The following is a 15,573-nucleotide window of genomic DNA, read 5'->3' on the forward strand; positions in this document are numbered from 1 at the left end:
GATAGCAGTTCGATTTTACACAGAGTATGCGAAGGAACTTGCCCCCCTTCTTGCAGCGGTGTACCATAGGTCTCTAGAACAGCGTAACGTTCCAAATAATTGGAAAAGGGCACAGGTCATCCCCGTTTTCAAGAAGGGACGTCGAACAGATGTGCAGAACTACAGACCTATATCTCTAACGTCTATCAGTTCTAGAATTTTGGAACACGTATTATGTTCGAGTATAATGACTTTTCTGGAGACTAGAAATCTACTCTGTAGCAATCAGCATGGGTTTCGAAAAAGATCATCATGTGAAAACCAGCTTGTGCTATTCGTCTACAAGACTCAGAGGGCCATAGACACAGGTTCCCAGGTAGATGCCATGTTTCTTGACTTCCTCGAGGGGTTTGATACAGTTCCCCACAGTCGTTTAATGAACAAAGTAAGAGCATATGGACTATCAGACCAATTGTGTGATTGGATTGAAGAGTTCCTACGCAACAGAATGCAGCATGTCATTCTCAATGGAGAGAAGTCTTCTGAAGTAAGAGTGATTTCAGGTGTGCCGCAGGGGAGTGTCGTAGGACCGTTGCTATTCACAATATGCATAAATGACCTTGTGGATGACATCGGAAGTTCACTGAGGCTTTTTGCAGATGATGCTGTGGTATATTGAGAGGTTGTAACAATGGAAAATTTGTTCTGAAATGCAGGAGGATCTGCAGCGAATTGACGCATGGTGCAGGGAATGGCAATTGAATCTCAATGTAGACAAGTGTAATGTGCTGCGAATACATAGGAAGAAAGATCCCTTATCATTTAGCTACAATATAGCAGGTCAGCAACTGGAAGCAGTTAATTCCATAAATTATCTGGGAGTACGCATTAGGAGTGATTTAAAATGGAATGATCATATAAAATTGATCGTCGGTAAAGCAGATGCCAGACTGAGATTCATTGGAAGAATCCTAAGGAAATGCAATCCGAAAACAAAGGAAGTAGGTTACAGTATGCTTGTTCACCCACTGCTTGAATACTGCTCAGCAGTGTGGGATCTGCAGGAGAGACACTCAGTAGCTCGGTACAGGCTTTTGTTGAAGTTTCGAGAACATACCTTCACCGAGGAGTCAAGCAGTATATTGCTCCCTCCTACGTATATCTCGCAAAGAGACCATGAGGATAAAATCAGAGTGATTAGAGCCACACAGAGGCACACCGACAATCCTCCTTTCCATGAACAATACGAGACTGGAATAGAAGGGAGAACCGATAGAGGTACTCAAGGTACCCTCCGCCACACACCGTCAGGTGGCTTGCGGAGTATGGATGTAGATGTAGATGTAGAAATTAGCTGATGAGACATGTAGGTACAGATTATCTGGGTTAGAGCAAGATGTTGCTGCATTTGAAACTGTAAAAGAGCCCAGTGTAAAGTAGGATTACTTCCAGAAACAGGGACTTTCAGTGTTAGTCCTTTTGGAGGAACTCTTATGGGACAAGCAGGTTTCAAGAAACAGAATGTGGGACCTTAGTTTTGATAGTGCAAAATCATGTTTTCAAAAAGAATGGATGTAATATGAAATGGGATTCATCATGGCAAGAGAGGACAGTTTGGAGAGTTATAAATCATGGGAGTGGCAAAACATAAGTAGAGAGTGGCTAAAAGATAGAAAACTGGTAGAAAAGCAAGGAAAAATTTGGAAAAATCAGAAAAATTCATACGAAAATCATGAGAATACACAATGGTTAATAAGAAGTAATGAGTGGGCGATCTATATGATACGAAAAAATGGCAGGGAAAAAAAATAGATTGGGAAAGTCATGAAAGCAGACAAAATTTTAAAAACTGAGTAAACAGAAAGAGGAAGTCATAGGAGAAAACAAACTACTTACCTTGGCAATTAGTGATGTAGGAGACAGCAGTAGAAGCCAATGAGAGCGGTTTGGCAAAAAAGAAATGAATAAAATGTGAAATAATTATGCATAAACAATATAAGTCGAGGATGGGAAAGAAAATAGCTATGGGAATTTGTAAACAACAACAGAATTGTCATATCCAGAATGAGATTTTTACTCTGCAGTGGAGTGTGCGCTGATATGAAACTTCCTGGCAGATTAAAACTGTGTGCCCGACCGAGACTCGAACTCGGAAGGTAGGAGACGAGGTACTGGCAGAAGTAAAGCTGTGAGTACCGGACGTGAGTCGTGCTTCAGTAGCTCACTTGGTAGAGCACTTGCCCACGAAAGGTCCCAAGTTCAAGTCTCGGTCGGGCACACAGTTTTAATCTGCCAGGAAGTTTCAGAATTGTTATATGTTAATAAAAATGGACCCATCTACATACTAGAAAAGATGTAAGTGCAAAGTGTTGGTTAATATGGTGATACAGATAAACGAACGGATTAGCACATAAGGTAGAAAACAGATGACAGTTTGAACAAGACAGACGACGTCAAAGACTGATAAGAGGGTTACGTAAGAAGGAATGATGGCCACATGGGCCAAATAACAACGAAAATAATCAATTTTTGACAAAATAGTTTAATTGAATAAATTAAAAAATCTAGCGGCAGCAAAACATACACATAAAAGAAAGTTACAATTAGGCTTGCTTTCAGAGCCCATGGCTCCTTCCTCAGCCAGCAGGGTTGAAGGAGAAGGAAGAGGGATGATGGAAGAGGACTGGAGAGGTCTAGGAAAAGGATTCGGTTTCAGGAAAGTCACCCTGAACCGTGGGTTAATATAAGAGATTTTGTATTTGGGAGTAAAAAAGTTAATGGCAGAAGTAGAGAGGATATAAGAAACAAATTGGTTATTGTGGTGTGCATACTGTAAGACCTTTGGTACACACACCATCAGATTATTTGACTTGTCGGTCTAACGAAGTAGGCGAGTGTCAGCAATATGTCTCGTGGTCTTATCGTGGCATGTTTATCATCTGCCATTAGGTCAGACGATAGAAATGCCACTTGCACACTTAGAGTAGCAGACTGACAGCGACCAACTTTAAACAGAACTTGATTAATTTTCACACACATTTATTAAAATAATAAAAATCATCGATGTTACGTAACTTGATTCTGGATGCTGTTTACAATTGACAATCTGAAGTTCCTTTGGTCTTGGTACGTTAATCTTATTCTCACATCTCTGATACTTGACAAAGTGTCTATACATTTCTCTTCATGGCTACGTACAGGAATATGATAATCTTATTAGGCGCAGACTGAAACTTGACTACAGACTGGTACAGACTAATGCAGACTGATGCAGTCTGACTAATCGGAGGTCTGTACACTCGTAATACCTCGTGCTTTCAGGTATCACTGCACGAGTGTGATCCACGAGGAAAAAAGGTTCTACATTAGTAGCAATCTCATTGGCTGCGTTACATATTAATACGCGGATCGGCGGAAGTAGAATTTGGTCCATCTCTAAGACAGCGCCATCTCGTAGTGCGGAGACAGACGAGCGCTGCGCCTGCGCTGTTGTGCTTAGCGGGGCGCGCTCTAGTGGGAAAGTTGTGTATGCGCTGACTACGCAGAACTATGTACACAACAGCTATAGCAAAAGCCTTTCTCAATAAGATGTATTTGTTAGCATATAATATCAGCGTAAGTGTTAGGAGGTCTTTTTTGAGTGTATTTATCTAGAGTGTAGCTTTGTATGAAAGTGAAATGTAGACAGTTAGGAACTCACAGGAGAAAAGAATGGAAACTTTTGAATTTTGGTGCTATAGAAGAATACTAACCATTTGTTGGGAGACCAAGTAATACTCGAGGAGGTACTAAAAAATTAGGGGAAAAAATTATGGCACAACTCATTTAAAAGAAGGGATCGACTGATAGGAAACATTCTGAGTCATAAAAAAATTGTCAGTTTGGTAATGGAATGAAGAGTGTGTGTGTGTGTGTGTGTGTGTGTGTGTGTGTGTGTGTAGGGGGGGGGGGGGGGGGTTTCAGGGAGAGCAAAAATTGTAGAGGGAGACCAAGGCTTGAATACAATATGCAGTCTCAAACAGATGTATGTTGCTGCAGTTATGCAGAGATGAAGAGGCTTGCACAGGATGAATTAGCATGGAGTGCTGCATCAAACTATTGCCGAACTGAAGTCTACAACAACAGCAACAACAATGTATTCTATGTAAACATCGAGCTCACATAATTGTTTACTTCTATCAAATTATATTTATAGTTACAGTTTGTATGCTGTAAAGGAAATGTTGTGAAAGTTGTTATGAAACTGTATGTTATCTAACTGGTTACCAAAATTCTGTATAAGATTATACTCCCCTGAGTGTAAAATACCATTATGCTTTGAATGAGGTCTTGTAACATGATGTAGGGAAGTATTGATGCTTCTGGCACATAGAGGGGAGGGTGTAGTGAGTCCCCGCCAAACTCAGTAAGCTTCAAACACTTGTGGTGGTACGAAGCAGTGAAAGCTCATAAGTATTAAACTGACTAAGCACTCCCACTCCCCAATCCACCACCCCCCAGTAACTTGCTGTAACTCCCAGTTTTTTATGTCCTACATATTCATAGGTTTTAATAATAATATTATAATAACAGTAAAATGTACAAAATATTTTAATACAATTATGATAAAATTGTGTTATTACTATAAAATATTTAAAATGTTTAATATGAATTTACGGATATGGTAGCAGTATGCTCTCTTCTCCACAAGTAAGAGACAAGTCCCTGTGGCAGATGCAATGCAGATGCATCAAAAATCAGCAAAACAAATGATAGTCCAAACGAAGTCAGCATCTGACATTTAACCTAACCTAACCTAGCCATGAGCAATGAAGAATCTATATTACTGACTAACCAAGTGCAAGTTTCATGGTTCACATCCCAGTTACAGGAGCAATAAAACTTAGATTTTCAGCATTTCACAATATTATTGTCTGGATTTAAGAATTTAAAATGCTGTCATAATCTAAATATTAAGAAGTATAATCTTATACTGAAGGCTTAACACAGTAAGACAAGCATTCTGATTAGAAGATGCCCTGAGGCACTTAACATACTACTCGTAAATTATGACTATATTCGTCCAGTATTTGAGAATGAGTGTGACTTCTGACAAACTTTAAATGCAATTTCAAACCTTTAAGAACTTTCTGTCACTCAATTTCCCAACCCTGACACCCCCCCCCCCCCCCCCCACACGCACATGCACACACAAAATGAGTAAAAGAAAAAGTTAGCGCTTATTACATTTTCGCTGTTCTTGTAGTAAAACTTCAGTATCAGGCACCACGTTTTAAAGTACTATTTCTGAACTACTAACTCTATTTGCAACACATTTCACAGATGGGAGCTGCATAACACTGAATATACCTGCAGAATTATATCATTGTATGACACATAGATCAGGAAGTAGAACATCACAAATATTGAGATGCATGAGAAACTAGCTTTTGCTAAAAATGAAGAGTAAATTATCCAGAAAGTATTAATCCAACGGTTTATAATAAGAGCACTAAGCAACACCCAACAACTTCAAACACAATTTCAAACACTTTCTAAACTTTTTCTTGCTTACATGAATAACATCAAGTATTTAATATATTTTATCATTTGTAATGTAATCAGAAGTTTGAAGCTGTTTTGTGCATGGCAGTTGGATTCTTTAAAGATTGGGGGGGGGGGGGGGGGGTTACTGATATGTATCTATACAAAAACAGAGCGATTCGGTCGTCTAGAGATGGAGTCCACAAGCTAAGGTGGAAGCAACAACTATTCCGAAGATGAGTGGGTGTCAACTAGTCACTGCCTGAAGTGACGGTGAGATTCAAGTGGAAATGAAATGGAAGCAGTTAACCAATCAACTACCTCAACTAAGCACAAACCAGACAACACTTAAACACCTTTTACAGTTCTTGGATTCCAGAGAAGAATCTCATGCCCACAGTAAGCACCAAGAACACCCAACCTATGATGTTCCCAGATCAAGCTGTTTTCTAAGCCTTTCTACAAGACGTGAAATGGAAAAGTGAACAGAATCCCAAGCAGGGCGCCCATACCCGAGGGGCAAAGACCCCCCTCCCCCCAGCTCCTAGCAAAAGGAAAAAATAGTGTAGTCAGGTTTTTTCCTTTCAAGAAAATTATTTAAAAGATGGTATTTTCCTGGTTTTTAATATGATCGGAACTGGCACATTTTTATGACTGACTGTAGGCTTTCCCGGCGTAAAGTATTGATGAAGGTTTCTCGGGTCTCCAGCCGGGTGGTAGCGTTGATATCTCACGATGTTTCAGTGAAGATGGGTAGTATGACACTTCCCGAAGCGTCGCGAGATATCAACGCTGGAGGCCCAAGAAAACTTCATCAATTTTTATGGCTGCTTACAAGTCGTCATTCATCTTCCAAAGAATTACAATAAAAATATTCCATATCCCCAGTCTACACCCCCCACCCCCTACAAAGTAGCTTATGGGTGCTCTTGAACCCACGCAATACCAAACACAGCAGTGATGCAAGAGAACAGACCAACCAATCCGTCATTGGTTCCATACCATACGACGAACTTCACACATCTGCACAAAATGCTAAAAGAAACCATCGATGGACCACTGCGCACAATAGAAAAGGGTAGCTATGTTGGCACGAACCAAAAAACAGTATATCATGTAACTGAGATTCATCAGTACAAAAATACAGACTCTAAGACTGGAGACTTGATACCCCTTGTGATCTCCAGGGATTTGCTACCCAGATGTGAAAAATCAGAGAAATTGTAAAGCGAACAGTACCAACTGTACATACGGATCTGACTGGAAAACTATGAACAGGAAGCAGCTTCACAGTGCCTCGACTTTGCGACAGGTACTGCCACAGGGCGGCCAGTTGCGTCACATGTGGTGAATAGGATTCGTATGTCTAGACAATTCCGAGAGAAAGGGTTTTTAACAGTCGGACAGATGGACGGAAGGACGGACGACAAAGCGATACTGTAAAGCTTCTGTTTCTATCGATTTAGGTATGGAACCCTAAAAACCTATGTCTCGATGCAGGCAGCAAGCTCTTATATCAAACTCATGACAACTGCAACAGTTCACCAGCATCAGACCTTCAGCAGAGCCTGAAGACAGCAGAACCGCAACGTCGAACGGAGGGAGTCGCACGGGTGGCCACAAGCACCCGGTGGAACGCCAGCCAGTACTTACGCCAATACAGCTCCATCCAAACACACACAAAAATATGACAATGTAATGTCTTGAACAACACAGGAAGACTCAAAATAGAAATCTGGACTGGGTGACGCAGTTAATGAAATCGCAAGATTGGTGATATCCACCTTTTCACAAAAATAATAGAAATAATAATATCTATAGCAAGAAAAATAAAATGGTGCTTGTATCAGCAATAGCACAGTTGTTTTATTAATAGACAGACGATGTCAACCCAATAGAAACTTGGAAACCATCACCTCGAACATCATCGTGTTACTGTTCGTAGAAAATTATCAATCTGATCAGAGCTAAGTGATAAGTTTCGTAGTCAGTAATTTGGTTTGAAAGGAGGGGTCTGACAAGTGGCGTTCAATAAGTAATGCAACACATTTTCTTTTTGCAAAAGCAGGTTATTTTTATCAGGATTCCAACACACCATACTATTCCGCATTCTACTGGCTAAAAACCACTATTTTTCGACATAAGGTCCGTTCAATGCGACGGCCTTACTCTACCTTACTAGAGGGGCCTGTATGCCTGCATGGAACCAGTACTGGGCAACGTCGAAGCCATCGTCTTGCTCCATCAGTAACCTCCCTATCATCCGCGTACTGTTTCCCACGGAGTGCATCCCTCATTGGACCAAAAAGATGGAAGCTGGATGATGCGAGATCCAGTCTGTAGGGTGAATGAGGTAGAAGAGTCCAATGAAATTTTGTGAGCTCCTCTCGGGTGTGCAGGCTGACAAAGGCATCCAGTTGAGCAGCGACATGTGAACCACCTATCACCTCGAATTAGAGTATACGCACGTTGCAACACTGCTGGAGTCAAAGCCGACGTGCACGTGGGAGAACCGACAGGTTTGCACGACCTTGCTGTGATAACAACAGATCCCTCGCCCAACGACTCACTGTGCTTTTGTTAACTATTAGGTCTCCGTAGACATTCTGCAACTGCATACGAGTAACTGCGATTCTCTGGTTTTCCGCCGAAAGAAACTCAATGACAACTCTCTGTTTGGAACACATCTCCGTCACAGACGCCATTTCGAAGGCTACGTATTGCGGCGTCACCTATCGGAACTTCATCAGACTATAAGGGCTGCAGCAGGAATATTCTACGATGTCTCACAGCAAATTCTGCATGTTTTCAACCAAACTGGACAAAAAAAAAGTGTTGCATTTTAATTATTGAACGCCCATCACAAATAATGGAATTGTCAAGTGTTGTGTCTAGACAAGACAGCCTAGACACAATGAGAGGAAGCCGAAAGGCACGCGCTAAGTTAAAGCAGGATGGCGTGAGGTCTGAAACAGGATACGTAATGAATGCTATAAAGAAAAGTACGTAGTTTCTGGAATACTTAACTTTAATCCATCCTTTTGGTACATCTGGAGATAGTGGCGATACAAGTGAGACTCTTTAGATACATGCAATGTTACTAATGGCGCCTTGCTAGGTCGTAGCCATTGACTTAGCTGAAGGCTATTCTAACTATTGGCTCGGCTAATGAGCAATGCTTCGTCCATGTAGTCGCTAGCAAAGTCGTCCGTACAACTGGGGCGAGTGCTAGTCCGTATCTCGAGACCTGCCTTGTGGTGGCGCTCGGTCTGCGATCACACAGTGGCGACACGCGGGTCCGACATGTACTAATGGACCGCGGCCGATTTAAAGCTACCACCTAGCAAGTGTGGTGTCTGGCGGTGACACCACATCAAGCACTAATGTACATTGAGTTGTCTAATAATATCGACATCTACATCTACATCTATACTCCGCATGGCATCTTACGGTGTTCAGCAGAGGATACTTTGCATACCACTGTCTCTTCCAGCTTTTCCTATACCGCTATGGAATAGTTCGAGGGAAGAAAGATAGCCATTAATCCTGGGTTGACTCTTCTAGGAATGTATGCTCTCAGAACTCAAACAATAAATGCATCGTGATGCAAAACGCCTCTCTTGCAGCGTCTGCCACTGGAGATAGCTGGGCACCTCAGTGACGCTTTCGCGCTTCCTAAATGAACCTGTAACGAAACGAGTTGTTGTTCTTTGAATTTTTTCTATTATCACTGTCGGTACTATCTGATACGGATCCGAGACTGACGAGCGATATTCAAGTATTGGTTGAACGGAGGTTTTGTAAGCTACCCGTTTTGTGGGTGGGTTGTATTTCCTGAGGGTTCTTCCAGGGAATCTGAGTGTGGCATCTGCTTCACCGGTGATAAGTTGTGTGTGTTCGTTCTACTTCATATCGCTCTGTACGCGTACTCATGGAGATAGTGACGCAAAAAATCGCAACGCCAAACAATAATTAAGGTACAGTAATGAATTTTCGAGAATACATTTGTCTAGGTAACATATTTAAGTGATTAATATTACACAAACATAGCTTAATGTAAGTGCGAGGTAATCCACTGCAAATGTGAAAACGTGGTACATCAATAGCCGGTGTAACCGTCAGAACGTTGAACGCAAGAATGCAAACGTACACGCATTGTGTTGTGCAGGTGCCGGATGTCAGTTTATTGGATGGAGTTCCGTGTCTGTTGCACTTGTTGGGTCAATGCAAGGTCGGTTAATGCTGTTGTGGATGACGCTGTAGTTTCGTCTGATGATGTCTCATCTGTGCTCGATTGGAGACAGATCTGGTGCTCGATTAGGCCAAGGTAACATGTCGAAACGCTGTAGAGTATGCTGGGTTACAACAGCGGTATATGCGCGAGCGTTATCTAGCTGGAAAACATCTCTTGGAACGTTGTTCAGGAATGGCAGCACAACATGTCAAATCACTAGACTGACTTACAAATTTGCAGTCAATTTGCAGGGGATGACCAAGAGAGTGCTCCTGCTGTCATACGAAAACATACACCAGACCATAGCTCTATGTGTAGGTCCAGTGTGTCTAGCACACAGACCGGCTGGTTGAAGGCCGTGAACTGGTCTCCTAACCAATACATGGCCATCACTGGAGCAGAACAGAGGCAGCTTTCATTAGAAAACACAACAGACCTCCTCTCTGCCCACCAATGAGCTCTCGCTTGACACAACTGAAGTCGCAAATGGCGGTGGTTTGGGGTCAGTGGAATGCACGCAACAGAGCGTCTGGCTCGGGGCTGTCCTTGAAGTAGCCGATTTGTAGCAATTTGTTGTGTCATTGCGCCACATCCTATGTCAAAGGCCAATATGCTCACGACCGTTAAAGCCATTATTTAAAGCAAAACTGATTTGCATCCCCATATTGGTGCTACTATCGCCCCTCTAATATGACACGCGAAACTGGAATACACATCTTTCAGGTGTTGAAGCACGCCTACCAACTTTCGTTTGTGTCGCACAGCTCCTTCTTGGTGTTGCATTTTTTTCCGTCAGTGTGTTTTGTGAATGTGATTGTTCTGCAATCGTGTAATCATTCAGCAATGGATCTTTGAGTACCTTACTGTGGTGTCACCGCCAGACACCACACTTGCTAGGTGGTAGTTTTAAATCGGCCGCGGTCCATTAGTACATGTCGGACCCGCGTGTCGCCACTGTGTGATCGCAGACCGAGCGCCACCACAAGGTAGGTCTCGAGATACGGAATAGCACTCGCCCGAGTTGTACGGACGACGTAGCTAGCGACTATACTGACGAAGCCTCGCTCCTTTGCCGAGCCGATAGTTAGAATAGCCTTCAGTTAAGTCAATGGCTACGACCTAGCAAGGCGCCATTAGTAACATTGCATGTATCTAAAGAGTCTCACTTGTATCGCCACAATCTCCAGATGTACCAAAAGGATGGATTAAAGTTAAGTATTCCAGAAGCTACGTACTTTTCTTTATAGCATTCATTACGTATCCTGTTTCAGACCTCAAGCCATCCTGCTTTAGCTTAGCGCGTGCCTTTCGGCTTCCTCTCATTGTGTCTAGGCTGTCTTGTCTAGACACAACACTTACATTTCTTATGTTCAGGTTCAATTGCCATTCCCTGCTCCAAACGTTGAACCTCGGCAGGTCTTGTTGCATTTCGCTACGTCTGGATTTCACTGTGGACAACAGCATCATCCGCGAAAAAACTTATGGAACTTCCGATGTTGTCTACTAGTTCATTTATATTACATTACGTTATTTGTGTTACACTGTGAAAAGTAGTGGTCGTACGACACTGCCTTGGGGTACGCCAGAGGTTAATTTTACGTCTGAAGAAATCTGCCCATCGAGAACGACATGTTCGGTTTGAAGAGACTTGACTCCAGTCACACAACCCGTCTGATATTCCGTAAGCTCGAATTTTGTTCATTAGGTGGCAGTGCGGAACTGTACGGGACGCCCATGCACGTCAAGGAACACTGCATCGAATTGAGTGTCAATATCTGTTATACTCCTTTCTGGGTCTCGTAGACGAATAGAGTGAGCTGGGTTTCACAGGTTCTGTGTTTTCGGAACCTAGGTTGATTATTCCTACAGAGGAGGTTTTGGGTCTCCAAAAATGTCATAATAATCGAGCATGAAACATGTTCCACAATTTTACAACCGACCGACGTCAAAGATATAGTCCTATAGTTTTGTGTGTGTGTTCGATGACCCTTCTTGTAAACGGGAATGTCTGGCGCCTTTTTCCTATCATTAGGAACGCTTCGCTCCTCCAGCGACCTACAGCACACTGTTGCTAGAAGAGAGTGAATCCTATTGGTTTCCCATCAGGTCCGGCGGCCTTTCCTCTGTAGAGCGACTATTCCGTGCTGACTTATTCCAATACCTATCATTTTGAACCTCTTGCGACAATTTAAAGAAGGAATTGCTGTGTGATCTTACTCAGTGAAACAGTTTTGAATAAAGACGTTTGACTATTCGGCGTCCTCTGTGTCACCCTCCGTTTCGATCAAGGGCGCCCATACGATAGTTTGTAGGTGGGAGGGGGGTGGATGGACATACCTGGGGCTATGGACTACTTTTACTATTATGGGAGACGAATGGCGACTTCCAAGTAGCCATAAAAAAGTTCCAGTTCCGACCCGGTTAAAAATCTATGTACCAATGCCTTTTAAATCATTTTTTTGAAAGAAAAACAGCAGAGTACAGTATAAGTTTCCTTTCCTTAAGAGCTGGGGAAAGGAGGTGGGGGGGGGGGGGGGGGAGGAGTAGTCGCAGCCCTCCCTTGCCCCCGGGTGTGAACACCCTTTTGTTCATATGGCTCTGAGCACTATGGGACGTAACTGCTGAGGTTATTAGTCCCCTAGAACTTAGAACTACTTAAACCTAACTAACCTAAGGACATCACACACATCCATGCCCGAGGCAGGGTTCGAACCTGCGACCGTAGCGGTCGCGCAGCTGCAGACTGTAGCGCCTAGAACGCTCGGCCACTCAGGCCACACCCTTTGTTTCGATGCTATTATGGACACAGTGTTTGGACAGATGACTGACCTGTTTACTGACATAAAGTAAGTCCAAAACTTAGCGCTTTCTCTCAAGTCGGTCGACAGAATTTTTACTTTCGAATTCGTTGAAAGCTTTACGCACGGATGTCCTTGCCCTAATTTTGCTTTAGTTCAGTTTTTGTTTTTCTGTGAAACTCTGGCTACGTTTAAATTTCCTGTCACGCAGGACTGTCGAACCACAGCGCCGCCTTTTCCGTCGCAACTCTCCTCGGCGCATACCTGTCTAAAGTGTATCGTACAGTACTCTTGAACATTGTCCACTGAAATACACTAAAGTATTCGCAATTGCGAATGAGGACAACCGTCTTCTGTAGAATGGAATGACGACAATGAAAATCACCAACTTTTTCCTCCGAATGCGAAAATATTTTGTTGACACCGACTTACATAGGGAGGAACGATCACAAAGATAAAATACGGGAAATCAGAGCTCGTACGGAAAGATGCACGTTTTCATTCTTTCCGCGCGCTATACGAGATTGGAATAATAGAGAATTGTGAAGGTGGTTCGATGAACCCTCTGCCAGGCACTTAAATGTGATTTGCAGAGTATCCATGTAGATGTAGATACCGGGACTCGAACACGGATTTCCCGCTTATCGCGAGCGTTCGCCTTACCATTTGGCTATCCGTGTACGGCGAGACCCAAACTTTTATATGTTGTCAACCATGCGTTTACGATCTGAACTCGTACATCCATTATGTATATTCCCTTACAGGTCAGACGTTCTACTTAAAAGTGTCTTGCCCGGTATCGGCAGAGAAAAACGATACTGCAGTGCAGGAAGTTGGCATTGTAATCACAGTAGCATAGGCACTGCAGTATTTCTCTGCCGATACCGGGCAGACGACTTTCAAGTACAGCGTCTGATCTGTACGGGAATGTACAAAATGGATGTACGATTCCAGGTCGTAAACGCATGGGTCTGACAGTGAATCGTGCACGAATAACAAAACGGTAAGGCGACCGCTCACGATAAACGGAAAATCTGGCTTCCAGTCCAGGTCCGGCACAGATTTTCACTGTCGTCATTCCATTCTACAGCTGATGATCGTCATTATTCGCAAATGCGAATACATTTAATGTATTTCATACCGGCTGTAGTCGCCACAGTGCCTGTTCCTTTGGACATGCGTGCATCTCCAAAGGAACTTCGCATCGTAACCAGAATCACACAGGCAATGCAGTATCGTAGTAATGTATTGTCCATTGATGCTCCACATCATTACAGCTTGTTTCTATACGACTTCATAGCCCAAATAAAAGTGCTTCAACGCACATGACGTAATTCTCGTAAGAAAGAGCTGTGACTGGTCTTGGTTAGGTCTGTCTTTTACACAACGTACCTTGACAAATTCTTCTTTGAGTTGCTCCTTTGCAAACAGATCGACGATTTTGATGTTGACGTCGACCCCGACAACCTTAGCTGCCGCCAGAGCTATCCTGGAGGGCGGGCTGGCCGGGAAGTGGTAGAGAACGACGGGCATCGTGGCTGCTCTCCCTGAAAGCAGACCAGCACAAGGTAAGCGAGAGGTCCCGCTGCTCTACAAAGCACGTGTAGCCGTTAATCACACACGCCACTGGGCTTCTCAGACTACTTCTATCTGGGACATGCGTATTTAATACATAAGCATGTGAAGTTCAGAAGAACGCGAAATCCCGAAGATTGGCTAAAATTTACAGACGCGCGACATTTGGCACGGACTTCAATGCGAGATGCCTTTAATAGGTTCCACAACGAAACATTGTCTCGAAATTTGGTGGAAAATCCGAAGAAATTCTGGTCGTATGTAAAGTACACAAGCGGCAAGACGCAGTCAGTACCATCGCTGCCCAGTGCCGATGGTACTGTTACCGACGACTGTGCCGCTAAAGCGGAGTTATTGAACGCAGTTTTCCAAAATTCCTTCACCAGGGAAGACGAATGGAATATTCCAGAATTTGAAACACGAACAGCTGCTAGCATGAGTTTCTTAGAAGTAGATACTTTAGGGGTTGCGAAGCAACTCAAATCGCTTGATACGGGCAAGTCTTCAGGTTCACATTGTATACCGATTAGGTTCCTTTCAGATTACGCTGATATAATAGCTCCCTACTTAGCAATCATATACAGCCGCTCGCTCACCGATAGATCTGTACCTACAGACTGGAAAATTGCGCAGGTCGCACCAGTGTTTAAGAAAGGTAGTAGGAGTAATCCATCGAACTACAGACCTATATCATTGACGTCGGTTTGCAGTAGGGTTTTGGAGCATATACTGTATTCAAACATTATGATTCACCTCGAAGGGAACGATCTATTGATACGTAATCAGCATGGTTTCAGAACACATCTTTCTTGTGCAACGCAGCTAGCTCTTTACTCGCACGAAGTAATGGCCGCTATCGACAGAGGATCTCAAGTTCATTCCGTATTTCTAGATTTCCGGAAAGCTTTTGACACCGTTCCTCACAAGCGACTTCTAATCAAGCTGCGGGCCTATGGGGTATCGTCTCAGTTGTGCGACTGGATTCGTGATTTCCTGTCAGGAAGGTCGCAGTTCGTAGTAATAGACGGCAAATCATCGAGTAAAACTGAAGTGATATCAGGTGCTCCCCAGGGAAGCGTCCTGGGACCTCTGCTGTTCCTGATCTATGTAAATGACCTGGGTGACAATCTGAGCAATTCTCTTAGGTTGTTCGCAGATGATGCTGTAATTTACCGTCTAGTAAGGTCATCCGAAGACCAGATCAGTTGCAAAGCGATTTAGAAAAGATTGCTGTATGGTGTGGCAGGTGGCAATTGACGCTAACTAACGAAAAGTGTGAGGTGATCCACATGAGTTCCAAAAGAAATCCGTTGGAATTCGATTACTCGATAAATAGTACAATTCTCAAGGCTGTCCATTCAACTAAGTACCTGGGTGTTAAAATTACGAACAACTTCAGTTGGGAAGACCACATAGATAATATTGTGGGGAAGGCGAGCCAAAGGTTGCGTTTCATTGGCAGGA

The 15,573-nt window shown here is 43.2% G+C and overlaps 1 protein-coding gene across 1 annotated transcript in view; it reads right to left on the minus strand.

Annotated features, from left to right (window-relative positions):
• Positions 1-15,573, minus strand: part of LOC126412746 (glutathione S-transferase D7-like) — a 62,017-nt gene that overhangs the window by 15,547 nt on the left and 30,897 nt on the right. The window contains exon 2 of the mRNA XM_050082485.1: positions 13,927-14,081. Within this exon, the coding sequence (XP_049938442.1) occupies positions 13,927-14,067 (141 nt within the window). The 5' untranslated portion in view covers positions 14,068-14,081. The remainder of the gene's footprint in view (positions 1-13,926; positions 14,082-15,573) is intronic.

Source organism: Schistocerca serialis, chromosome 7 (genome assembly GCF_023864345.2).
Source record: "Schistocerca serialis cubense isolate TAMUIC-IGC-003099 chromosome 7, iqSchSeri2.2, whole genome shotgun sequence".
Classification (NCBI taxonomy): Eukaryota; Metazoa; Arthropoda; class Insecta; order Orthoptera; family Acrididae; genus Schistocerca; species Schistocerca serialis.